Below are 26,415 nucleotides of genomic sequence, written 5' to 3' on the forward strand. Positions count from 1 at the left end.
GGGTACGGCCTTGCCCCGATCCCCGCCTCGGTCGCTCACCGGGCGATCAGCGCGGAGCCGTCAAGAGCCGCCGGCAACAACTTTTCGCCTTACCCTGAGAGAACCCGCTCCCGGCCGGCGGCGAAGCAGAGTAGCGCGGAGAACTTCCTCCTTCCGGGCCCCGGGGGTGAGAGCAAGCGGGGCCCGCCCGACCCAGCCCAGCCCGACGGCGGCCCAGTCCCCGCCCGCTCGCCAGAACTCCCCTCAGCGCGGAACAAAGCGCGCCGCGCCGGCGCAAGGCCGCGGAGCCTCGGCTGCGCTTGCCGCGCCCGCCCGCCTGACGTGGCGCGGCGGGGGCTGAGGCAGGGGCTTGTCAACGGCCGCCAACGGCTGTGAAGGGAGAGGCGCTGGCCCGGGCTCGGGGTGGAGCTTCGGGGTGTGTAAACGTGGTAGCGGCGGGGCAGGACGGCTCTCCCCACACACACTCCGTCTTGATACTGAGGCTAGAGGAGAGGCTTTGAGGGTACGGCGAGTGCCCCGGCGGAGGAGCGTGGCGAGGGTCGGAGCGGGTGCTGGGCTGCCCAGGCAGGGAGGGAGGGGAAGGCGGCGCGATGTGGTGGGAGTCGGTGGCACGGCGAGCGAGAGGGCCGTGGGAGGTTGTCGGGGCTCGGTGGTGTCCCCAGGCCGGCTCCGAGGGCGGGTGGGGGGCTTCAGGGCGGAGGGAGTTTGCTGGGAGCTCCGAGGGCGGGGGGGATGTGGAAGTACCTTGGGGGTGAGCGGGAGGAGGCCAGTCGGTAACTGTCGGTGCCATGGGCAGGGCTGGGGCAGAGGCTGAGGGGAGAGGGGGCGAGGAAGGGTCTTAGATCCTCTCTGGAGAGCTGCGGCTCGTTCCTCTGTACCGCATGGGGATGCTCTCTGAAGATGTCCTTGTTAACAGCTGAATCGATGCTCCTGTGTTAAAAACTGCTTCTCTAACTACCATTCAGATCTCTTTCATTTTTAACTTGATAATACGTGCTCTCAATCTCAAAGGTGTTTTTAAAGCTATAACATGATATTTTTGCTATTTTGAGAGGAGAGCAAGAGTGGTTTTTTCCTAAATAAATAAAACTCTGAGCATGCTTCTTAGTACTGTGACTCAAAAACAGTTCAAAGCTTGATACTCTTGTGACAGATTGAGTTTTAAACAGTGCCTTTTACACATGTATGCGACTATGTATCTCTATTTAAATATTTATATTTTGATACGTGACTAAGCTGCAGGACTAGAGAGTGATTCAGAAAGAAGGACTACATTTTTGTCTCAAACTGCTGAACCTGATCCACCAAAGATCTCGTCTAGTTTGAGCAGCATGGTGGAAGATTATTAGGCTTAAAAATTCCACTCTAAACTTCCATTTGGTTGGTTGAATATGAGCTTTTGTACTCTGAGACTGGAGGTTCACATTGCTGGAATCTATTTGGACCTTAATTTTAGCAAAGAGGAAATTATAGCTTTTTTATTATCTAGATGCATTATTTTTTAAATCTTCTATATATTTCTATTAACTGATATATGTGCATGACATTAAGTAATTAAAACCAGACTATTTCTAAATTAAATCTTGATTTGCAATCCCATTTTTAAAAAAGAGGAAATTTATTTGTCCCTTTAATATGGAGTTGGCAAGATTATTTTTTTTTTAATCTACAAGTGAAACAGTATACTGAAATTGCAGATGAAATTGGGACAGTAATCAACTATAAAAGAAAAATCATGCTTTCAGTCCTTGTGATTTTCAATATATCTTCAAAATATATATGTGATTTTAAATATATTTTCAATGTACAATAGATGAAATATTTCTGTAAAGGTGAAATTAAATGAAGTTTGAAAAGGCAGTCTTTGGGAAAATATGAAAACAGTGCTCTATAGTAATGAGTACAAATTCAGCAAGTCTTATGAAAGTATTGTGACACTTCACAAAAGTTTGCATAACTAGAAAACATGATAAACACGGAAGGAAACATTTTTGGGAATATATTTATGTAGCTAAGGGGCAAAAGGTTATATTTGGGAATGCCTAGAATTAACTAACTATTCCTTTTCGGTTTTAACTCTCTTGGTTTGTTTCCTAGCTCTCTCATTTCTGCTCTTTAAAACAACAAAATGTCTGAATTTAAGCAGAGGAAGAAAGGTAGTTCTTCACCCAAGACCAGAGAAGGTTCACAAAATGTTGAGAAGCACAGCAATTGTGGGAAGCAGGCAAGTCCCAGGACCAGCAGCAATTCGAGCTCTTTTCGGATGGACTCATGGACTGTCTTGAGTATAATGTCCCTTGCTGTTTGCCTGGTGCTGACCTGGTAGGTAACCCTTGAAAGTGGATTTTCATACCTTCTTTTGTATTCTGTACTGTCTGAGTAATATGACTGGGTTAAGGTGACTATAGAAAACTAGAAGGGTCAAGAAAAGAATAGCAGTATTCAAAAGTGTTGGAATCATTGTTATATAGAGAGGGGTTATAGAAGCCCGATCTATTCTATTGTGTTTAAAGTTTAAAAAGTGCCTTGCTCATGAATTGTAAATACCTGCTTTGGACACTACATCTAACTGTGAAGAGGAACATAATCTGACAATAAGTACAACAAAGCTTATTTGGCAGGTAATAAATAAATCAACAGTAGAAGTGGAGTTTTCTGTAAATAATTTCCTCAGCAGTGTGCTAAATTGTTCTTCAGGTGGAATCGTCAAATAAAGGTCAAATAGGTTTATAAAGGATGTTTTAGAATATCCTAGTAGCATCAGTACCTTAGTTCCATTGAAAACTGAGCTTCTTGCAGCAATATTACAATTAAATTCTCAGAACTCTAGTCCATTAAAGTAGTTCCAGGTTATTACACTCTAGCTGTCAAATAGAAAATTAAGGTAAAATTTGTCCATATTTTAATATCACCCAGATTATCTAAATCTTTGAGAAAGAGAACACAGTCGAATAAAATTATTAGTGATGCTCTATTTTCTATTTTATGTATATCTGTTTATGCCTGGTTTGCATTTATCTATGAGTAGCTAGAATTTTAGCTTTTCTTGGCTGACTTTTTTTGTGCAGACTGTCATAGATCTTTTGAAACTTCTAGTTGCTCTGCAATATACTAATAAATGTCAATTATGAGAGCATCAGTATTTTAAATAAACTCTATTGTTCTAGATAAAAGTGTTCTTAATACTGAAAGGATACCCTGCATGGTCTACAATAAACCTTGGTTTGGGATTAATAAGCATCCTACAAAATTCAGGGGTTTTTTGCTTGGTTTTCTCATTTCCATTTTGCCACTGGGCAAAATACTTAGAGTTCAGAAAGCTCCCAAGTTCACTGTAAATTAATCTAGTATGTATAAAAATACAGGATTGAGATCTCTACTTTCTGTTAGTTTTGTGTTCTATTCCCATTGGCTGAATAATATTTTATTGATAAAATGTATTGCCTTACTTGTGAAATGACACATTACAAGCATGTAGTGCCCTCCCTACGTCAGTAGTCTCGTCTGACATTTTTTCCTGTTTGAGTGGCATACTGCGTAAAAATGAAGCACATTTATGGATGTTTCCTTTTTTTACCACCTCTTTTGGAAGATAACTCCCTTATGAAGACAGATCAGCTTCATTAAACCCTAATTTTATTTTTTTTTTTGCTTGTATACTGATTTAGCAAATTCTGTAAGCACGAGCCCCTGCAGTAACAGGTTGCTGTCAGTCAGGTCTTGGAACACTTAGTATATGCTAACTGTATATGCTAACTATTTACTTATGTTTACTATTTATCTATTTATTTGCAATTTGCAGGTTCCTATTTCAGCAGTCAGGTCAAATTGCTAATATGGAAAAAAAGTACAGTTTCTTACAGCAAGAAGCTAAAAAATTCCTGGATGTGGAAAATAAATTTAACCTCATTTCTGAAAAGGTAATCATTAGCATCTTAGTCAGATAATCTCTGGTAGGCATTTGCCATTATTTTACTTTGTTGTAATTTATTTAACTGACTGTTTTAAAATAAATACTGATTGTGGTTTACTTGCCTGGGAGTATGCCTTTGGAGAATATTTCATGTGGCTAAATGAGTCAGTCCATACAATTATTTGAGTATGTGCATATAATGCTTTCACCTCAGTATTATTCTTAGACATTAAACTAGTTTTAAAAACTTAAATTTATGCACATGCTTCATTCTACAGGTACTGTTCTATGTATAATTCTACTATACACTGATTTGAAGAAAACTTAGAGGCATATTTATGTAGTAGACCTGTTCTAAGAATACGAAAGACATAATGAAGTGATAATAATGCTTTTTTTGTTGCTCCTTTATTTTATTATCTATGACATTACCAAGTAGAAAACTGGGGCTGGCTACCTCTTTATTGTATAGATAATGATGAGAATGTAGCACACCTTATGCCAGTGATGTTGTTTTAGCACTCGTTATGATGTAATTTATACATGATATCATTTGGATATTTATATACTACACTTCAGACTGCAACATGTTACATATGATTTAGGCAGTGTGATTTATTTTACCAAAAAAAGCAAAGCCTCCATGGAAAATAAGGGATTGACAACAAAGAAAATGTCACATTTTTAATGAAATTCAACAGCAGTTGAATTCAACAGTCTTTCTGTGGCTTATTCATATAGGAGCTTTGTAACAAGTGAAGTGGCTTCCAAGGGACTTTATTCTCTGTTAAATAAATGCAAATGGTTTTCTATTCTTAATTTCATTAAGTAGACATGGACATTGTTTTGTGTTATAAATGCAGCTTGAGTCTTCTGAAAGTGCCCTAGAAGAAGCTGTCTCATCCCTCTCTATGATGACTGAGTTTGAGCGGGAAATAGCTTCTCTTCATAACTTCATAAATGATGTTCAGAACAGTCAACAGTTCTTCTCTGTAAAGATGCAGAGCATTAATGAGAAGGTTCAAAATGTTACAGATTCCTGGAGAAGAAGCTTGGATGAAATGAACACAAACATTAGTGGCTTAAAATCTGAAGTGAAATTTATACATACAGAAATTACTTCCCAAATTAATGAAGTTGACCAAAGAATTAAATCCCTTTCAGAAAGAGTAAAAGATTTGGAAGACAGTACAGGCAGAAATATTAAAACGCTAAAAAGGCAAGAAGATGATGAATTCTCCAGAATTGAACAAAAGTTGGACATACATGCAAAGACAGTTGAAAAGCTGGAAGAAGAACAGCATAATCTGCTAGCCAAGGACACAGACCTGAACCAGAAACTTGCAAACTATGAACCTAAAATTGAGGAGTGCAAGACCCATTTGCCAAAAATTGAACATGCTATACACTCTATTCTTAGATTATCAAGTGATTTGTTAAGCATGGAGAAAAAGATAGAGGACTTGACAACACAGCTGTATACTGTGGAAAAGGATATGCTGAAAACTGTTTCTGATACAATGGCGATGCAAAATGTTCTTGAAGGCGTACAGTACAATGGCAGCACATTGGAAGTGCAAAATGAAGTAGTGCATGACCTAAAAGTATCTTCAAAAGCAGAAGAAATAACTTCAGAAAGCTGTAATTTAGAAAATGACCAGAATGGGGATAAGTGAATTTGAACTTTGGGTTTTAATTGATGAAAGAGCACTTTATAATAAACAATGTGACTCCAACACCTTAGGGATAGTTGAAATATTGTCTTTAAATCAAAAAGGCATTGGATCAGAATAAAAGGCAAACTTGTAATGAAGAGGCAAAAGAACAAGAATACTGTGTTGAAAGAGGAAAGGAATATTTTCTCAAATTAAGGATTATTTTGTTTATTTATTAAAAGTTGTTTTTTCATTAAAACTTATTTGAAGCCTTTAGATGTAAGAAAAAAAGCCAAAGCCAGATACATCAGATTCCAATGTATATTTAGTTTTCACTACTCTTTTGTTTGTATTGTTACTTTTTTATTGTATTCCTTGGCCTTGTAACACAATGAACGTTAAAGTTCATCCCTTTAGGCAGATAGATGTTGTACCTCACTTTTAACAGAGTGTATACTGCAATGTTTTGTGCTTATGCTACAGACTTCTCAGAGTTGTTACTGGGATCTACATGTTTTATTACATGCAGGGAAGCACTAAGCACATTTTTAACAGCTTAAGCTTAGATGCAACAGCATTACAGAAAACACTGTTAAAGTACCCCTTACTGTGAACCTTCTCTGTTGCTGGTATTTGTAAGCAGGGGATTACATAATAGCTGGTGTTATCTTCGATTTCTATGACCCTGTGCTGATAGCCTCCTTAGGCCTCATTTACAGCCTTTTCCAACTTCCTAAAATCACTGGCTTAGTTTGGTTCCACCATTGAGGTCTCTGGACTACACACAGACTGAAGTTCCCATTAACAGATACTCCTGTTAGATTCATTTTTCCATCATTTAATTTGCAAGTTTGGTGTGATCAGTCACTTTATTAGTTTGGTGGTGGGAGAGGGGATGTGTGGTTTTGTTTGTTCTGGTGCTGTTAAAAACAAGTTTTAACCTTCTGCAGACTGTTCTGTTAGGCATTACACAACATGTCTGGTATTGCATTGGATTTCAAAGAGTCAAGTGTCCTCGACATTGATTCCTAAAGTTTGGTGAACCAAGAACTGCAAAAGCAATTAGTGAAAGCCATTGAGTTATGTACCTGGGGGCAGGGAGTATCTCATTTATTCACAGGTCTAATAGATCTAGTTATACAGGTTGTAGTACTGCCTACCAGGCATGGCAGCTGTTTGTTGAAATATGGATCTCAGGATCACCATAAATTTGTGTTTACCAACTTATGTCTTGGTAATTTCCTATTTCTGAATTCAGGAAAGGAGATTGCTTAGTAGACAGTATGAACCCATAACATGGATGCCTTAATCAATCTGAAGGTAAATTATTCAGGTTTTACTGATTTGCCTAGAACTCTGCTGAAATCTTCACAAAACAGTTAATGCTTTCTATTCAAGAGACTATTAAACCAACATTTCTCTGTTGCAAAGTCTTTCAATTTCTAATATTTATTGCTTATATATAGATTTGTGTCTGTTTATAGTCATATTCAGTGAAAATTATATTGTAGTTGCCTGCCCTGTCCTGGTGCATAATCTAATTAAAAATAAATTGTTTTTCTAGAAGACAGTGTGGAGTAAATACTTTAGTGTTCAGTGGTCCATTCAGAAATACTATTCCATATGGGAATGTTTTTAAAATACTTTTCCTAAGTGTGTTTCTACTTCACGTATGTTTGGGGAAGGATGGTTAAGTTACCAGTGGCACATTACCCTGTTGAAAGGAGATTGAACAGGAAATCCTTATCCTTAGAAGGTATTGCCTAGGAAACCAGCACAACTCTCCACAACATAGATTTTGTTTTGTTTTAAGCAAACATATCCATGCTAGTGCAAAATGCTTGTTTCTTTGCTGCTTCTTGTCTTGATGCTAGTGGTAAAAGGATTAGTGTGAAACTAATCGTGGTCTCTTAGAATGTGTTTCAGCTTGCCCCTTTGGTTTTTTATTGTCTCAAAGTTCTGCTTTATTGGGGATTGAGCAGGATAGTACCACTCATCTTTGCCTGTCTTCCTCTCAAAATTCAACACTGTGTTCAAAACACATTGTAGTTACCAAAATAAAACCACATCAGTTAATTATGTTCCTTGATTGCTGGATAAGATAATTTTCAGGTAGGCATCTTTCTAAAATGTTTCCGAATATCTTTTTGGATATTCACAGGTTCTGGATATTCACACAGGTTATAAGCTTTGTACAACTACATCAGAAGAAGATTGCATTTGATGACTTGTGTTTTCAGATGTCATGCTGGAAAATCTTGTAACACCTTCCTTGTAATTTTTGTTATAATAGAAAAAGTAGTCACATTTGAATTTCTTATGTATAATGAAAGGACAAAAAATTTTTTTGGTTGTGTTGCAGAAGAAATTTATTTTCTAAAGGTAGGGTTTGCACTCAGTTTCAGTATCAGAATAGCAAGATATTTCATTAGAGCATAACTTTGATTTTGATGCGAGTTGTTTAGCTGGAAATCTTGTCAAATGTTTTTATTTGTATCCCTCCAGTGTGAAAAGACTTGGAACTCGGTGAAACACCTGGAAGACCTTCAAGTATTTTCTCACATCAAACATCTGCAGGAAGATACTTATACAATGAAAACATGGTCTAGCAGCATAATTAAAAAACAAGAAGAACTGCAGAAGAATTTAACAACCCTTTTTCACGCAGTTTCAAGTGTTGAGCAGAGTGCAGCTTCTGTAGCAAAAAATGTGACGCTGACAATTGTCACAGCAAAAACTGACGTAAGGCGCATCTCAGGCCTCGTCTCGGAGATGGCTGCACTAACAGATTCTTTGCAAACACTAGAAGATAAAGTAGAAAAAGGTGAACAGAAGATAATAAAAACCATAGGTGATCTACTTACCAGCAGCATCGACCGGAGTGCAGAACTGCAAAGCCTGGCGTCCAGTAACACAATAAAAATTGAGCAAATAAAGGCAGCGTTATTGGAGCTAAGGAGTGATTTTAACAAGCATTCAGATAGACTTTTGAATCTTGAAAGTGACAGAGCAAAAGTTCTGAAGACAGTTACATTTGCAAATGATTTAAAACCCAAGATGTACAAACTTAAAAAGGATTTTTCCATCTTGGAGCCATTAATAAATGATCTAACACTGAGAATAGGAAGATTAGTGGAGGATATATTAGGACGGGAGAAGGAAATTACATTACTGAATGAGAAACTGGCCAATCTAACAAGGGTTCAAACTGAGATCAAAGGCACAAAAGATGAAATAACCAAGATTTCTGACATGAACTGATCACTGTGAAATATGACTGTATAAAGAATAGTAGTGTTTGGGGAGTATGAACTCCGTGTGTAGTACTGAGAAGACAATATTTAAAGGCTTCATTTAGAAGCACTCTGAAACTTAGATATTTGTCCTCTTTCTCTGAAAAGGGCAGAGAAAAAGGTCATATTGATTTAAAGGGATAAGCTATAATGTGAGTAAAAACTCTTGTGCATGTATTTATCTTTCCGAAGGATTGTGGATGCTATCTTTGATAAATTGTTTGGTTTGGACAATAAAACAGTGTAAAGCATAAAATGTTGTTCTTACCTTTTAGAGTTTGCTTTCATGAAGAAAGTAGGACCCAAGACCAACATCTTCAGCTTACATTCTCTACTTCAAAAGAATAAAACTGTGGTTTCTGGATAGACTGGAATAAGAATTAGTACAACTGTAGTAGCTAGTTAATAGTTAATATTTGTGTCAATAGTTTCACTCTATGATTTCTGTAAACTATATCTTTTTTTTTTTTAATAATGAGTATTTAAAGAACTAAATGAAGTGAAGCAGTAAGTAAATGTCCAGAAATATTGCTGATTTTGCCTTGCAAAAAGATTGTCACACATTTAGATGGAATAAGTGGTATAAGATTCTCTGTGAGGCTTTATAATTGTAAACTGTAATTAATGTGCATCACTGTTAAGTCTTTTGCAAGTAGAATTCTAGTACTGGACAAAGCTTTGAAAGACCTACTACCCCTACTGATGGCTTTCTCCCAGTGTCACTGTGTCTGTTCAGGAATCCTAACAGTGTTATCCATTAATTGTTAGCCTGTAAAATATACAGTGAGCAGAAGAATTAGCAAAGAGAAGGTACTTTGGTCCCAAAAGGTTAGAGAGTCCACACAAGCCACTGGCACTGTTTCAGTGACGAGCATGAACTTAAGAGACCTGAGACATCGGGAAGTGCTGCTGGGAGTACACTGAAGTAACGATGATGGAAATGGGTTTAGCAAAGGAAAAGGAGGAAAGTACATTAAATACAAAAGAAAATTATTACAGAAACCAATGAAGACTGATACAGCAATTATGAAAATCCCTCTCAATTAAATGATACCAAGAAGTATAAGCATTCAGTAAGGCCTATATGACTTTTTGTTTAGTGGGCGTACCTGACCATCTTGCAGCTACCGGGCTATCAATTGTGAGGCAGATACCAGCATTCCCCTCCCTCGCTACTCTTGGCTTCATTCATTATTTGGTTTTGGTTTGTTTCATGTTGCTGGCCTTCCATACCTTGCTTGCTTCATTGCCCTCAGTCAACATTAAATACTTTATTTCATACTCCCAAGTTTTCCTCTTGGGAGGAGGAAAAGAGCAACTGATGTAATCTACCTGGACTTGTACATGTAGAACACTATCTTCCATGACATCCTGGTCTGGAAGGATGTGGATTTGATGGATGGATCACTTGGTGGATAAGGAATTAGCTGAGTGGTTGTATTCAGAGTTCCTGTCAACATCTCTGTGCAAATGGAGAACAGTGACAGGTAGTGTTCCTCAGGGGTTGATACTGGGACCAGTCCTGTGTAACATCTTTGTCAGCAACATGAACAGTGAAACCGAAGGCACCCTGAGCAAGTTTGCTGATAACACCAAGCTGTGTGGTGTCTTATCACATGCTGGAGGGAAGGGATGTCATCCAGAGGGACCTCAGCAGGTATGAGAAGTGGGCCCATGCCAACCTCATGAAGTTCAGCAAGGCCAAGGGCAAGGTCATGCACATTGGTCAGGGCAATCCCAAGCACAATTACGTGTTGGGCAGAGTATGGACTGAAATTGAGAGGAAATTGGGGGTGTTGGTTGCTGATAAGCTCAATGTGAGCTGGTAATGTGTGCTTGCAGCTTAGAAAGTCAACTGTGTCCTGGGCTGTGTCAAAAGACTTGTGGCCAGCAGGTCAAGAGTGGTGATTCTCTCCCTCTGCTCTGGAGAGGCTCCACCTGAAGTACCATATCCAGTTCTGGAGCCCCCAACACAGGAAGGAGATGGAGCTGTTGGAGCAAGTCCAGAGGAGGGCCATGAAGATGATCAGAGCACATCTGGAAGGCAGGCTGAGAGAGCTGGGGTTGCTCAGCCTAGAGTTGGCTCTGGGGAGACCTCATAGCAGCTATCCAGTACCTTAAGGGGGCCTGTAGGAAAGCTGGGGAGGGACTTTTTACATGTTTCGATAGAACAAGGGGGGACAGTTTTAAAATGAATGAGGGTAAATTTAGGTTAGATGTTAGGAAGAAATTCTTTACTGTGAAGGTGGGGAGACACTGGCACAGGTTGCCCAGAGAAATTGTTGCAGCCTGCTCACTGTAAATGTTCAAAGCCAGGCTGCATTGGGCTTTGAGCAAGTCCACAAGGATAAACCTATAAAGAGACAATTCTTCCTAAAAGCACCCACAGATACTGCTTACCAACAAGTGCCTCTTTGCTCTTTCACACAATTCTCAAGCCCCTTAAAATAACCACATGGCATTTGAAGGAGTCACAAAAATTAAAGAATGTACAGAATTGAGCCATGCTAACATGGGTTGTGTATCATACCTGAAAATACATTTATATATGCACATACATACACCATAAGAATTTGGGCCTTACAAAATAAATAAATGTATCTCATTTGTATATCAAAGCCTGGATTTTACTGAATCCAAAAATCCTGAGGGCAGGTTGTGTGGAAGCTCATGTTAGTCCTGTCAAGGAAAGCACTTGGCACAAAAGACACGGCTCCCAAGAGAACATTAATACAGCAGCATGAGAAATCTTTCCACTGCATCTCTCACTATGGCCCATATGATTCAATTAACAGAAGTGGATTAATTGCATTATGTACTATGGTAATTTTTTTTTTTTTTTCAGCTTAATTAATCATTTGTGGTCAGTAGCCAGTGAAAGTCTTGAGAGGCAGAACTGGAGAACCACTAGACCACTATCTACACAAGTGAAGTGAAAAATACACTCAGTTAATCAGGAGACTTGACACAGCAAAGAGGTCTTTCTGAATGAAAAAAGTACACTCCCTTTGGAACACTGGCCAGAAAATGAACCTGGGTTAAAAACCAACTGATTTGACTTCTAACCTCCAAATGAATAACCTCCCAATTTCAGAACATATCCATCAGTGCAAAGCTGACCATGCAGTCCTGTTTGTGATCTCCATGGTAAGCTTGCAAAAAAATTGTTACAGAAGTATTAATTTCACTTTATCTTTAGATATATGCAGACCACTCACCCTCCCTTCCAGGAAGTACAAGTCCAAAGTATTATGATCCTTTCAAAAACTCTCCTGCTACAATCTAGAGAAGATTTAAGTGCCACGGGTAAAGGATACTTGAGAAAAAAAAAAAAACAACCTCAAATTCAATTTAGCACACCTATTGTGTTGTCCTCAGAAGTAAGACAAGTGATGAGCAATTATCCCATAAACTTCACCAGTGTTACAAATCTTTGCCCTTCAAGCCCAGAGTTCCACCGTAGTAAAAAACTAAGTTTTAGCATATCTAATTACAGTGGCTTAAGGACAGAGGCAAAGCTCTTCTACAGTGGAAAAGATGAGGCAGACAGTGAGGTATTTTTCATAAATTTAAAGCAGACTACTAAGCTCATCTCCTTGGTTTAGTAGTCAGCAGTGGGAAAAGCCTCAGCTCAGCATAACTACAGCCCCCTAGTTCAGTTCTAGGATCCCTCAACAACACTCTCAACAATTTAACCAAGTGATTGAGAGATTCAGGCAATAATGAAAATTATAGCTATGCTACTTAAAAAATAGGTGCTTAAGGAACATGATATAGTGGTGGACTTGGCAGGGTGAGGTTTACAATTGGACTTGATGATCTTAAGGGTCTTTCCAGCTGTAATTATTCTATTCTCTACTGTCCTGTGAAGCCCAGCTTACAGTGATCCTCAGGACACCTTTGCTTTTAACTTAGTATGCAGGTATTAACAGGACAATAATATTCTTGTTGGCAACTCACAAGGAAAAAATAAACTAAACAGTAACATCCTTAAGTCATCAGTACTGAAAAATTGTCAGAGCAAAGTAAACCCAACACACTGAAATCTACTTTTAGACACCAGAACATTACTTCAGCCAAGAAGTTTCTGCTAGTAAAATCCTTCTCCCACATCACCGAGTTATAAAAATCAGTTTGTAAATGAGACCATGTAGCTACTAAGCTCAGCTATCCAAGGTACACATATTTGCTATAAAAAAGCAGGATGTTTATTGTTTTCATTGTGAACTACATAATTTCTATGTAGAAATGTAAATGAGTTACAATTGTTTGTGTTTTTACAGCCCATTTTAAAATGATATGCAACAAGCATTTCAGCAAGTATAAGCACATTTGATCTGTTACAACCTCATACAATACAGGTGTGAATGTAGTTGTTCTTCCAAATCTATATAGACAGCATACTTTAAACCAGAAAGCTAATCTCAGCTCCACTAATAGCAAGAAAATATTATTTTTTTTCTTCCTTCATAAAACGATATACACAAGCAGCAGGTACATAACCCCTATTTTTAAAATAGGGTTTTTGGGTTTAGTGACCAGTTAATGGAGTGCTCCTTTTTGATACTGAACTTTCCTTGCAATGAAAACACAAGCACCACTGCTCCCCTGCCCCATCTTACTGACTTTCAGAAAATGTACATTATGCTGTAAAGAAGTTATCAGGGACAAAGTTGACCTGTTTAATAATAATACTACAGTTTTAACCACTGAAGCTCATTTAACATTTCGGCGGATGACTTTGAAACAACAGCACTTTCTGTGTTCAACCCCTTCATCTCAAGCATCCAAACAAGCCTATAGCTGAATGTCAACAAAGTCAGTAGCTGAAAGGCAATTCTCTCCCCCCTCTCAGGTTTTCCATTGAAACACAACACTGGAAGGAGCATCAAGTATATTTTTGCTTTCTCAGTTACAGAAGGGGAACAACTAGCTGCCCCTTGTAGTCTTATCTCAGATTTACCTTGATAAAATTATCTGAACACCTATAGAGAGTTTCAAGTCTACCCTTGAGCAATGAGAAAACAGACTTAAGATTCCCTAATTACTGTGCGTATTTAAAAGTTGCACAAAAGTGACTCAGTTCTAGAGAAAAAATAACACAATTTGGCTCCATGTATAGAATAAAGAAGAAAGAGCCTTGTGAATTTTAGCTTATCATTGTCAAGTTACCCAATCAAACTACCTCAACACTACGCATGAGCTGTTTGTCTCACTCTTCTGCCAGCCTTGAAATTTAACAAAATTGCTTCACTTTCCCAGCATTAGAAGGAATTTGAGATGTTTTCCAGCAGTCTACCAACACACCTTTGAAGAAACTATAAAATTCAGTATACAGAAGTGACACTTCCTTCTAGCAAGCTCAACCACATACAGAAGTTAACTTCAAAAGCTCATTTAACATCAATAGTCTTGATACAAGATCAAGTCATTGCTGACGCTTTTAAAAGCTTCCTCGGAGAAGAGCATTTAATCAGTTAAATAATTTCAAAGCTTCCCACTCACTATGGAGCAACACAATGTACCTACTTGCACCATGAAATACATTTAATTTAACACCAACGGAATGGTACAAATATTTTATTTAGACTTACGGTATTGACTTTTGATGTATAATGCAGGTAAGATACTGCCTACTCCAAGAATGCATTTACTCTCACGGTCACAAGGAAGTAAAGCAGGTTTAGATCTTACTCATTTTGGAAATTAGCCATTTGAAACAAGGCTGAGCTTGCTTGTTTAGCATAACCATCCAAAATTTTTGAAGCTGAGAGGGTTTTCTTCCATGGGGTGAGAAGTTCAACGCTATGTAAAATGGCAGCAGGAACATCAGACAAGATGCAGTGGTCAATGTACTTATGCTACTCCAGTGGTGCCTGCTGTAGTTGTCCTTCTGGCTCTGAGGGATGCAAGGGAAGAGGGACAGTAAAACACGTGTGATTGCCAAGCTCAGTTCTGTACCATCAGCTCAAACACTTAAAAGGCAGCATATAGTTTTGCACAAAAGACACTTAAGCTCCCGCTTTGCTGTGAGTAAAATAGTACTGGATTTGATGAAACCTTTATGTACCATTAGGCATTTTCTGGATTTTTCTCACTGTGATCAACTGCAGGTTCCTGAATTTACAAAATGAGTAAGGCAGCATGCTCATCTTTCTTTAGAAGACTTAATCAAATTAATTCTCTTAACAAAACATCGTGTCTCCTTTTGCATGCCTAGCAACCTATATCTTTGTATTGAGTAAGGTCCAAAAAAAAATTGGGATGGCTTCGCACACAGTTCAACCAAAACTCAGGATTACCGTTGAAAATAATTCAGGGGGGGAAAAACCCCAAAACAAACCTAAAAATCAAACTAAAAGAGGAAGTAAAAGCTGGCAAGATTATCAAACGCTGAAGTAAGAGGCAAGCCACTTTTATTTAGTGCAAAGCTGTAATAAGCTTTTAGTGGTCAGGTATCTTTGAGAATGTTTAACAACTTTCTTTTGTTAAAGTAGCAGCTGCTTAATTCCACAGTGCAACCAAAAGGACTGACTTCTTTGGTGTGACTCAAAGCCAACAGAAGCAGAAATTAGTCAAGTATATGTAAGTTAACTATGTTGGAATAACCTAATCAAAGCAGAAATGGCTCTATTACAGCTAAGGGTCCCTTAATCTAAGGAGAACACTACAAGCAGGATGCTGTCAGACTGCAGTCTCATCTCAGCCCTTCAAGGAGTTCTGCTCTTATACAGTAACAACCTACTACAGGCAAACAAAATGGTGGCCTCAAAGTGCATAGAACTGCAGTTAAGTTTCTGTACTTCTGCAAGGACAGGTTCTTGGCACTTCTCTGGAAACAGTGAAAGCCTAGTTTTGATACAACTGTTTCTTAATTCTCCAGTTCCTAAAGTGTAGAACAGGTTTTGGGTTTGTTGGTTTTTTTTTGAGGGGGGAAGAGTATTTGAGGTATTTGCTGCTATGAAATGAAGCTTACATATGCAGTAGTAAAAAGACACTAAGCACTCTGTTTCTCATTTATTTCAGGCAATGACAGTGGTAGAATTTAAACCCTCATGTAGGATGAGGGCACAACCAATAATGACATCATATAGAGTTTGTTTTCTACATAGTCAAATATATAAAAGTTTAATGAAACTCATCACTGGGACAGCCAGCACAGTCAGTCCATGAGTTGTCTATTCAGTTAGACCAAGCTTCTTCTTCAGAGATTCTGGCATTTCAGGTGGAGGTGGACGAGGAAGTCTGAAATACACCTTCACTGAATCATAGATGAACCACTGTAGTGCAGTCAGGGTACCAATCATTATGATACGAGCAAAGAGACCTTTCCATACACCTGTGGAGCAAACCACAAAGCATGAGTACCTTAAAGGAGCCAGGAAGGAGAGAAATCCTTGCCCAAAAGACCAAACATCATGAACACTTGATCCAAAATACATGAAAAGAAGGACATACCTTTGAATCCAAGCCTCATAAGAACTTGTGAAGCAGAACTGCCCTTTTCTTTGTTCAACACAGACACCACAGAGTCAGCAGGATGGGAAACAATTGCACAGAATACACCAGCTGAAAGAATAATTTTGCATTAATTCTGTGGTGTTTTAGCTGTACCGTTACCACATACACTAAGTATGCCCAACTGAAACCACAATGTCTAATAAATTGCACAGAAGTTATGTAAAGACTCCAGGTATCAGCAGGTACATATTTATAATGTGACATGAGTATCAGAAATTACCTCAGTTCTGCTCTTCTGGAATCCCTTCTGCTGAAACAAAACTCCTCCGGAATCTTTGGATATTGAAAATGCCCCTTCCATCTGCATTTATCTCCCTTTCCTACACTCTTCCCCAGCCTAGCAAAGACCCAAGTTTCTTCACTTAAATCAGCTGCAGTTTTGAACTTTAACATTAACAATGGTAATAAAGGGGAACTATTAGGAGTATTGTCCTCCTTCAGACCCATTTTCCACTTAAAGATCAAACGTATTTTTCATACCCCTGCAGATTTTGAAGTTACAAGGAAATCCTCACATTCTGGTTGCCTCCAAAAAGGACAGGATTCTAGAGCTGTGGCAGTGCATTAATGAAGTGAAGGATTTAAGGATTCCTTACCAATATAGCCTGCAACAAATGTGACTATCAGCTGTTCTCCTTTTGTACATTCATTTCGTGGCTTGGGGACGACGTACTTGTACAGAGCTTCAACAGTGCGTTCAAAGCAGGCAAATTTCATCATTGTGTATGGAATCTGTCTCATCCACAGTGGTGCAACACCTTTATAGAAACTTAACCAGAAGAGATCAATTCATTATACTTTCCTCTAGTATTTAATGTATATCTCTAACTTGAAAAATATTAGCTAGCTTATTGTTGCTATAAAGCATACAACTTCTACATACTGGAACTGTAAGGCTTACGCATCTCAATACCTTCCAAACAGAAATTTAAGTTTTATTAGTTCCCAAGTACCACCTTGAAACAAATTAAAAAACAAATTAATCAACAAATTAAAATTTACCCAATCCCTATGCTGCACAGCTGTTTCTGTAGTCACTTTTCAGATTACAATGCTCTGCAAATGTCTGCACACCAGCTGAGTCCCGATAGTGATAAATGACTTGTAGATTTACAGCCACTTCTATCAGAACAGAAAGCTAACATGCAGTTATATTACTCTTACATGCCAATGACTCAAGCATCTTTGACTGTACAACCATAAAGTTGCTGAGTATCTCTGACTGGAACTGCTAGAAACTGAAGTTGTCCAGCAGAACTCAGCACAAAGATACTCACAAAGATGGATCTAAGGAGCATGTAGAATTAACAGCCAGTTCAGCACAGATTCCTTGAAGTCTGCTAAGCTATCTTGAAATACAAAGACCAAAAAGTACTATAAGCTAAAGCAACAATTCGTTTCAGCAATAGCTTTTCACCAGGAAAAAATAACTCTATGCCAAAAGCCTGAATAAAAAGTAAAATTTAAATCAAGAGATACTTACGCCCAGATGCCTTCTTCTCCAAACATCTTGGGCAGAGCCTCCCGCAGGGTGTTGGCGTATCCTGGCTGTGTCTGAATCCGAACTTTGGCAGCTTCCATTGGAGCCAGAGCAATGTCAGCAAAAAACTCTGCACTGGCAGATGCCGCTAAGTATAGCGAAGTACGCCACAAATATGCATTTTCCTGAAGTGAATTGAAATACAGATTTTTATTAATGAGTCACGCTGTGTTAATAGTACTATTACACTATATATACATAGTGTATATACAGCCTTATGTAAATCACTTACGGCTTACCTCTCCCAGCATGTTGCCATATAGGACTTTGAAAACTTCATAGAAACCAAATTTACAAAGCCCTTGCATGGAATATCCAATAAAAGTTGGAGCCCATCCTTTGGCCAAGCCACGAACGCCATCTTCATTGACTGTCACTGAAAAGCCATTGAAGATGCTCTTGTATTTTTGTGGATCAACCTAAACAGAATAAAAAGTTAATTGATACAGCTTACCGTTTCCCTTCTCAACTGAAATGAAGAATTCTTAGAATCCCTTAGACAGCAGGCTTTCTAAGGTTCCCTGGACAGAGCACGTACTCACCCCAAGATTACACCAACTAGCAACGTTACTTGTCTCAAATCTTAATTTATGTTTACAGTCAGTACATTCCTCAATACTCAGGAACCACCAAACTGTCTGTATATGCTTCTCCAAATGAATAATACAACTTTCTGTATTGAAAAGATTTACTGAAATCACTATTCTAAAACTGTCAGTAGCTTACTGCTATAACTATATATCAGATTATATAATGATCTGAGAGCTTCTGACAGAGATCTTATCCACTCTACACAGCTCACCTATGTATATTTGAGTTTCAAAAAGCACTCAAAAACTACTGCACTTGTACTTTGGCTTCACAGTAAAGGCTACAATACACTTTATTTTCTGCACACTAAACTCTGAGTGAGATTTCGTTAATAACCTACCAGAAATTAAGAGACCAACTTGAATAATTTTGTTTCGTATGAAAGGGAACAAAATTGTTTCATATGAAAGGAAATTTAACAAATTCTTCAACAAGTCATTATGACAAATTTCAAGTCACACCTCACTGTTAGTTTTCACATTTGACATCATTCAACACTTCCTCAGAGGACAAGAAGGAAGACATTAAATTAGAAGTCTACCAAAGCTTTCAGGAAGGGCTATGGGACATGCATGCCAAACTGCTGTGACTGATAATCTTGCGGTCTGGCAAAAATCTGCTTGAGAATTATTTCACTGAAGCATGAAACTTTTGAAGATTCAGAATTTCAGAAAACTGGGTATTTAGTCTGGCACTGTAAAATGACACTATGTTCATATGAGACTGTGCTTAATTACCACCTACATAAAAGGTGACCTATTTTTAAAAATATTTGAGAGGACAGGCAACAGGTTTCTTCCTGGATAATCTAGGAAGGATTAGTAACATACTCTGTACTGGATCTGAAAAGAGAAAAATACTGAGAAGCTTGCAAGGTCACACCTGGAATCCATATGGAACCCTCCTCTTGCACCTTCCTCTAAATGCTAGAGAAGGGAGAGTATCATTATCCTTGCCAAGTAAGGGCGCCAGGACTGGCACCTGAGCTGAGTATATCTGAGCCAAGCAGCTGAAGCCTGGTAAGTATGAGTCCTTGCTCCCAGCTGTATAGGCAGCACTGTACAGCTCTCAGACCTTCTACACATTAACCCAATTCGCAGTCAGATTAAGACCTGAGATGCTACATCCTCTTTACCTATGGTCAATCTCCTCAGGAAATCAACCTTAAGCATGGGTCGTCAAGCTTCCAGTATTGGATTGTGAGATATGTAACAACAGAAGAGTGCACTTAAACTACATTTTCAGAAGTACAACAGTCAGCTACAACTAACACCTACTATGCAATTTCTACAAAGCTTTGTCTCAATGTAAGTTTTGTAGAAAGCAGCCTGTTGTTCTTATTTGATGCACCCTGTGTTTATCTGATGTGCTAGTTTGAGATGAAAAGTTCAGGTGCACTCACAAAGGCTTTAAACTGAAAGAGGGTAGATTTAGGTTCTTCAGGATGAGGGTAGTAAGATACTCAAATAGGCTACTTATAGGGAGGTTGTTGATGTTCTCTGGAAGTGTTAAAGGCCAGGCTGGATGAGGCCTTGTGCAACCTGATCCAGTGGAAGGTGTCCCTGCACATGCAGGGGGGTTGGATCTTGATGACCTTTAAGTTCCCTTCCAACCCTAACAATCCATGATTGCATGTGAAAAAGCCACTCTTGTAAAGAATGCTAAATAAAGGCCTTCCAGAATAACACAATTTTAAAGAGTATCAGATGCAGTGTGCCTAGTATGACTAGCAGGTTTAATTAATTTGGTTACCTCCTAAATTCAGTTCCATCATTACAAAATTGCCACTTTCATAATGGGTATCAGCCTATGCAACAGGGAAGACATTAACTACATATAGTAGTATATCCAGAAATTTAGACATGCATTTTAATTTGTTTTTTTCTTGAAATAGATTTTCCTCAGTACATCCATTAGTATACCTTTACCCATGGCTGTTTACTAGATGATTTTAGTGCAGAAGATGGTATTGCAAATTAAGTGCAAGGTCACTACCCTCCTTTCAGTTCAATCAAGAAGCACTTCACTGAAACCAGCCACAAGCATGGATGGCCTTACTGATACTGAAACCAGCCACAAGCACTGATGGCCTTACTGATACCACATCAAGTTTTACCCATTTTATTCAAAGTGGCAACACTAAAAAAAGTATCCAATCAATAAGCCATGCACTGATATCCACAATGTTAATGAGCCAAATTACACACGCATGTCACGCCAGGCTAAAAACTGCTTCAAAACAGCAAAGATACTCTTTCCTTCCTCCAAAACCACAAGAATAATAGTACCAGATAGTCTAACCAGAGTACCATTATGGTGGGTGCCTCTTGGCAAATGCAGTCAGTTGAACGTGCCTTTAGTATAACATAATTCAGATTATCCTATATGCTTCTGATTCTCTTGAAAGGTGTTTGGGCAGCCTCACAGCAATAGACATGATAGAGGAACATTCAATTTTACTCACTCCTGTTACCCAGAAAAGAAAGCATCACTACTGTCAACTCCTACTGTGCTGACCAGTATTCACAAAGAAGAAGTTAAAGAAAGGTTTAAGTTAATACAAACCTGCATACGACATTTCACTAAATCCAGAGGTACAACAGCAGTGTGTGTCAGGCCACAACTTAGGACCCCACCAACGCCACAGAGAGCGTAAAACTGGAGTGAGCCATATTCGCAACTGTATTCTGCAGCAAAAAATAAAGACACACCATGCTTTTACATCAACTCCATGCATTTTTGGACAACGATGTCCGGGGATATTTTATGCCTCCAGCTCATTAGTAGATTAATTATACCACACTAGACATGCTTTGTCAATGCCACCACATACCAACATGCAGAACAAACCTGCATTCTGCATTTAACCAGGTCTAGAGGAACCAGTGCTGTATGTGTTGTTCCACAGCTAATAATCCCACCAAAGCCACAAAGCATAAAGAATCTGCCTGAGCCATATTCACAGCTGTATTCTAGTTCATTGGGGAAAAAAAAATTACATATGATCAATCATAAATGGTAATAACAATCCAGAACGAAGCAGAAGTGGCTGAGTGCTACCTTCTGTAAAGTATTAAATTGAAATTATATCCCATGCTATACTATTCAACTGTAGTGTTACACAAAAATAATTCTTGTTTTAAACTAACACCTTTTGGACTGACATGATTTCATTCGAGGCCTTCAAAATTAAATTTCTTCCTTAAAAAAAGCATTGGAAAAAAGTAATGTTTTAGTTTACAACACATTTATACCATAGAAATCAATAATCCCATAAGCTGCTAGTAGAAATTATTAGTTAAATATACAATATTCAACATTTTCTTATATCAAGAAATTGATCAACAAGAGTGTTTCTCTAATATTCTAGAGACAAAGATTCTTTCACTAAATATCCTGTTAGTTCAACTTCTGTATTTGAGACCATACAGATCTAAGATCAGTGTTGGATTATTCTTTATACAGATAAATCGTCATGTATTTTTTAGGTTACTCAGATTCCTAAATTTTTCTTTTACATACAGAATCTCAGATTTGTACAGTTTCTATCTAATGAAACTGCAGAATTTTATTCAGCATCATGTCCATTTCTGATACTAGGCTTAGCATTTAAAACATAAGCAAAAGTAAAACTAATATACTGTATAAGCACATAGAAAACCGTACAGTATACAGAAAATATTCCCCAGAGTAGGAAGGGATAATCAAGGTTCTTTTGTGACTGAATCTAGCACAGTATAAAGGAACAGATGTTAAACTGTTCATCAACTTAGAGGTTATTTCCAGTGAAACACTAATAAAGCAACAGTCAGTACAAATGTATGCTATTTGGAGCTTCTTTGCCCTTTCTGCTTCTGAAAATAAATTTTTATAAACATCAACAAAAAATAACACATTTCAAATGGTGACAGAGCACCAGTTAACACTAGCATGTTTATCCAGCTCATAACTTTACTATTATGAGGGAACTTCTCCAAGATGTTCCAGATTTTACATTACACTTTACATTCACATTTCTCATCTTACTCAGAATTAATCACAGAGAAAACACAAATGTATTTTTTTATTTGTAAAATAAAGAAACCATATTAAGCCTGAATTTAGAGCAATAAATCAATTAACAGTCACAACAACACATAATCCATGAAAACTTTTAAAATTCAGATACTGCTCAAGACTGTAAATATGCTGGGCCTGAACCACCTCTAAACTAGCTTGGTTATGATAGCAGATTTGCAGACACAATAATATTTTTTTTACATCTCGCCAGAATGCCCGATTAAACAAACACAAACAAGGCTTTCTATGCAGGTGTAATCAAGAGAACACTTTGAAGCTGCAGTACAGGGCAGCTCTGTCTCCCTGTATCTTGGACCTACAGCTCAACAGTACTGTAGCAGTTACCTTGCTGCCCAGATACCACAAGTGTTTGCTCACACACATTCCCTTTCTCACAACAATTTACTGTTAGAAGTCACAGTCCTCAACTAATGAAGACATTTGTAGGAAGCACAGAAAAGCAGAGCTTTGTGTATCTGCTCTATTACAGTGCTGTTCAGACTGACCTATCAGTTAGGTGTTCAAAAACTGTAATTAAGCAAGCCAGATCAATCAGGCTTGAGCTCTTCACAGGTACCCAAGTTTGCAGCAGTACAGCAGTATTAGGAAAAAAAAAAAAGCCATGTATCTCAGAGCACTTCCTAAAAACTGTTACTTATAAAGACAATTGGCTAAACATTCAGCACATAGGCAAGAAAGTTTTTCTAACATACCTAGACACTGACTGAAGACAATCACCCTGAAGTTACTCAAAATACAAATATACAAGGCAGCTCTGTTAAGAGAGCTACATCATAACTCTTTCACTTCTCTGCTTCTGATCTGACACATTAACAAGGACAAATTCCAACAACTAGTCGTAAAACACTTCGTTCCTGAGCTGCATTATGGTTGATGCCCTGGGCTGAACTCAGAAGGCCTTGTGGTTTGTACTGACTTTGAATGACCTTGCATAAGCTCAGATATCTTCTGCAATGTATTACTCTTCCAACACAGAGGCCAAAGAACCAACTGACACATGAAATAATGAGCAGAGAAAAAAAGACTAAAAAGATTAAGATATTCTGGTGATGTTTGACATAATCTTCCTCCAAAAAGGATGAAGCATACCGCTTTTCAGAATTAAGTGCACTACTGCATATACTTAGCACAATGAAGAGAAATTGGGGGCTTTAGTTAGCTAGCAACAAGATTACTACATTGAAAGCCAGAAGTATGTTCTTGACAACTTATACAATGCCCAGTTCTGTCTCTCACATATTACATGAATGCTCATGCAAGAGCACTAACGTACTTCAGTATCACAGTACTGCTAAAGAGGTATCTTGCCAAAAACACTTCTTAATTTTTTAAAATAAAGGCAGAGAAGTGCTTTTAAATAATTAATAATAGCTTAGGAGAATTAGAATTTTAACCTCTACCTCCACCGTTAGAACTATCATCAAGGTTTGACCTTTGGAAGTTATGACAGTTACCAGGAAAACATACAGGAAGCACTTGCATTTCAATATAAAATGCATCACTGTATCTTAGCACAGCTATCTGGGGTATGCCCCAACAACTACATTGAGAAAAACATAGAAGAAAAAAAAAAAAAAAAAAAGAAAAAAAAAAAAGAAAAAAAAGAACAGCAGAACAGTTGGAGGCCCTTCGAATGTGTCTGGATGTTTGGATGACCAACAGAGAGGAGGGGAACAGAGGATAAACAGAGAGGAGGGAAAAAAAATAAGAAAGAAAACGAAGGGCGAGACAGTCGTTCAAATCCATCCATGCTCCTCTTTTAGGTACGGGCCTAACGCCTCAGCCCTCGAAGCTGCAAGCCCAGCAGAACTAGAAAAAGCCCTCCGTTATCCCCAAAACGAGCCTCCACGCAGGGTCCCTGTAATTTTTCCGAGGTTAAACTTTACTATGCCCTTTCCGGATCCTTGATGCCGCCCAGCGCACACCGCACGGGGAGCGGAAGGAGCTGCCAGCGCCTCCCCCACCCGTGCCCTTCCTCGTCCTCCAAGCGGGCGTGTAGGCCCAGCGCCGGCTCCACCGGGCCCACCTGAGCCCCTCCGAGCGCTAACCCTCCCCCCGCCACCCCAACGGGCACCGTGCGGGCACCGGCGCCTCCACCGCCCACAGGCCTCGCCTCCTCCCCCTCACCCTCTCCCCTCCTCTCTCACCTTCAGAGGCGGAGGCGGCCGCCAAGCTCCGCCGCGTGGTGGGCGCCTCCGCTGGCTCCGCACGCTTCCTCACCCCATCCTGGGCCAGCTGGAAGTGCGGCGCGTAGAAAGGGTTGAGCCGGGCGAGCGGCGCGATAGAGGAGAACATGGCGACCTGCGGCGGCCAAGAAGAGCAGAGCGGCGTGAGAGAGCGCGGCCCAATATGAGTCCGCCCCGCCGGGCCCGGCCCGCAACCCGCGCGGGGCCGATCGCCCCGGGGCGAGCAGCGGGCACAGCGGAGTCAGCGCCCCCGCGCCGCCTGGACTCACCTCCTAAGATGGCGGCAGCGCGCAGACCGCTGCGGGGCGCAGAGGCTGATCCCGGCCCCGGGCCCGGCACTTTGTCCTTCGCCGACGCGTAGGGCGGAGCCACCGCGCAAGAAGCTGCGGAGCGATTGGCCGGGGAGCTCTGCCAGCCGGCATTATCGCGCAGGCGCAGCGCGGGGCAACGCCCTTCCCCTTCAGGCCTGCGCAATGCGGCCCCGCGCTGGGGCAGCGGCTGACACCGCCTACCCCTTGGGGCTGCCGGGCCCAGCCGCGCCCCGGGCAGGGAGGAGAGGGCTGGGCTGGGCTAGCACGGCACTGGGCTAGCACGGCACTGGGCTAGCACGGCACTGGGCTAGCACGGCACTGGGCTAGCACGGCACTGGGCTAGCACGGCACTGGGCTAGCACGGCACTGGGCTAGCACGGCACTGGGCTAGCACGGCACTGGGCTAGCACGGCACTGGGCTAGCACGGCACTGGGCTAGCACGGCCCGGCGGACAGTGCGAAGGCGCCGCCTGCGAGTCGCCGCTATCCGGCATCTCGGCTGCCCTCGCAGAGGTCAGGCGGGAGCTGCAGCCGCGCTAGGCCAGAGGAAGGCGGCGACTTCTGTCTGGAAGGCTGCCGGTAGGGACAAGGTTCGGTGTGGGCAGCCAAGGGTGGAGATCAGGGTGTCCTTCTTCTCGCTTTAAACCCTGCGCCTGAACTCCTTGATCCTTCCTTCTCGCTGCCGGTCTCGGGGAGCTCGCCAGGTCAGGCCCCGGGCAGCTGCGTGACCGCCCCGGGCAATGCCACTCCGGAGGCGCTGCGGGAACACCCGTTCCCCTGCGGCAGCAGCTCACGGGTTAGGCTCCATTCCCCCTCTGCGGCTATTCCGCTCTGAATCGCACCCAGTTTCTAAGATGAACTTAAAGCCGGCCTCCGTATCGCCCCCCCTGTTCCCTGGCATCTTGTAATACTTCCTCACCACTCCCTGGTAAACACAAGACGCAGCTCACTGGACAAAAGGTCACCAGCAGGCCTCAGCCGCAGCACGGTGTGAGCTTTTACTTGCTGCATTTCACAACGAAGTCGGTCCAGGGAGACCAGCAGACAGAGGCAAAAATGACACATGCCTGATTGTACTGTCACAGAAGTCCCTCTTGAGTAAACCAGACTCCAGCTGCGGAGTAGGAAAAGGTCAGCTGAAACTTACATTATTTAAGTAGTGTCATTTAGCAACCAGCAGAAAGCCTTAAGTGCTGTTCACTTCTCTGACACTGGCAGTAAAAAAAAAAAAAGGCCAGAACTCTTCATTTTGCCAGTACTTGTTCTGCTCTATTCACTTGCATATAAGCAATCATTGGTGGCAATGTTTTATCTAAAAGCTAAAC

The 26,415-nt window shown here is 40.3% G+C and overlaps 3 protein-coding genes and 1 non-coding gene across 11 annotated transcripts in view; 1 reads left to right on the plus strand and 3 right to left on the minus strand.

Annotated features, from left to right (window-relative positions):
• APAF1 (apoptotic peptidase activating factor 1) overlaps positions 1 to 259 on the minus strand; it is a 35,280-nt gene extending 35,021 nt beyond the window's left edge. The window contains exon 1 of one of the 2 annotated variants that reach the window (XM_071764270.1): positions 94 to 259. The gene's annotated coding sequence lies outside the window, so the exon portion shown is untranslated. Of the gene's footprint in view, positions 1 to 39 lie in introns of both variants that reach the window. The other variant, XM_071764255.1, reaches the window with a different exon arrangement.
• IKBIP (IKBKB interacting protein) lies at positions 58 to 9,117 on the plus strand. 6 transcript variants are annotated; one of them, XM_071764375.1, is made up of 4 exons: positions 58 to 166; positions 2,098 to 2,322; positions 3,803 to 3,920; positions 4,777 to 7,134. In XM_071764375.1, exons 2-4 carry the CDS (start codon positions 2,129 to 2,131, stop codon positions 5,587 to 5,589), a joined length of 1,125 nt encoding a protein of 374 aa, XP_071620476.1. In that variant the 5' UTR covers positions 58 to 166; positions 2,098 to 2,128; the 3' UTR covers positions 5,590 to 7,134. The 6 variants fall into 6 exon arrangements, with proteins under 6 accessions (XP_071620476.1, XP_071620466.1, XP_071620485.1 ...); XM_071764365.1 differs by lacking the exon at positions 58 to 166 and adding an exon at positions 211 to 415; XM_071764384.1 differs by lacking the exon at positions 58 to 166 and adding an exon at positions 211 to 402.
• A 6,748-nt stretch (positions 9,118 to 15,865) lies between these two features.
• On the minus strand, positions 15,866 to 25,206 carry SLC25A3 (solute carrier family 25 member 3). 2 transcript variants are annotated; one of them, XM_071764424.1, is made up of 8 exons: positions 25,049 to 25,206; positions 24,741 to 24,894; positions 21,079 to 21,200; positions 18,162 to 18,341; positions 17,866 to 18,047; positions 16,979 to 17,151; positions 16,320 to 16,430; positions 15,866 to 16,200 (listed from the first exon to the last, which is right to left on the minus strand). In XM_071764424.1, exons 2-8 carry the CDS (start codon positions 24,886 to 24,888, stop codon positions 16,040 to 16,042), a joined length of 1,077 nt encoding a protein of 358 aa, XP_071620525.1. In that variant the 5' UTR covers positions 24,889 to 24,894; positions 25,049 to 25,206; the 3' UTR covers positions 15,866 to 16,039. The 2 variants fall into 2 exon arrangements, with proteins under 2 accessions (XP_071620525.1, XP_071620519.1); XM_071764418.1 differs by lacking the exon at positions 21,079 to 21,200 and adding an exon at positions 21,364 to 21,485.
• LOC139791859 (small nucleolar RNA SNORA53) lies at positions 17,444 to 17,683 on the minus strand. Its single transcript, XR_011724069.1, has one exon. It is a non-coding gene; the product is annotated as a small nucleolar RNA SNORA53 (small nucleolar RNA).
• Positions 25,207 to 26,415: the final 1,209 nt, after the last annotated feature.

Source organism: Heliangelus exortis, chromosome 1 (genome assembly GCF_036169615.1).
Source record: "Heliangelus exortis chromosome 1, bHelExo1.hap1, whole genome shotgun sequence".
Classification (NCBI taxonomy): domain Eukaryota; kingdom Metazoa; phylum Chordata; class Aves; order Apodiformes; family Trochilidae; genus Heliangelus; species Heliangelus exortis.

Excerpts from the sequence above, each read along its gene's own strand:
- IKBIP (XM_071764375.1), top strand. The coding sequence starts at position 2,129 with ATGTCTGAATTTAAGCAGAGGAAGAAAGGTAGTTCTTCACCCAAGACC. Across the intron at positions 2,323-3,802 it reads GTTTGCCTGGTGCTGACCTG|GTTCCTATTTCAGCAGTCAG; the intron begins GTAGGTAACCCT and ends TGCAATTTGCAG. Across the intron at positions 3,921-4,776 it reads TTAACCTCATTTCTGAAAAG|CTTGAGTCTTCTGAAAGTGC; the intron begins GTAATCATTAGC and ends TTATAAATGCAG.
- SLC25A3 (XM_071764424.1), bottom strand. The coding sequence starts at position 24,888 with ATGTTCTCCTCTATCGCGCCGCTCGCCCGGCTCAACCCTTTCTACGCG. Across the intron at positions 17,152-17,865 it reads GGAGAAGAAGGCATCTGGGC|TTTCTATAAAGGTGTTGCAC; the intron begins GTAAGTATCTCT and ends CTTCTGGTTAAG. Across the intron at positions 16,431-16,978 it reads ATTTGTTGCAGGCTATATTG|CTGGTGTATTCTGTGCAATT; the intron begins GTAAGGAATCCT and ends TTATTCTTTCAG.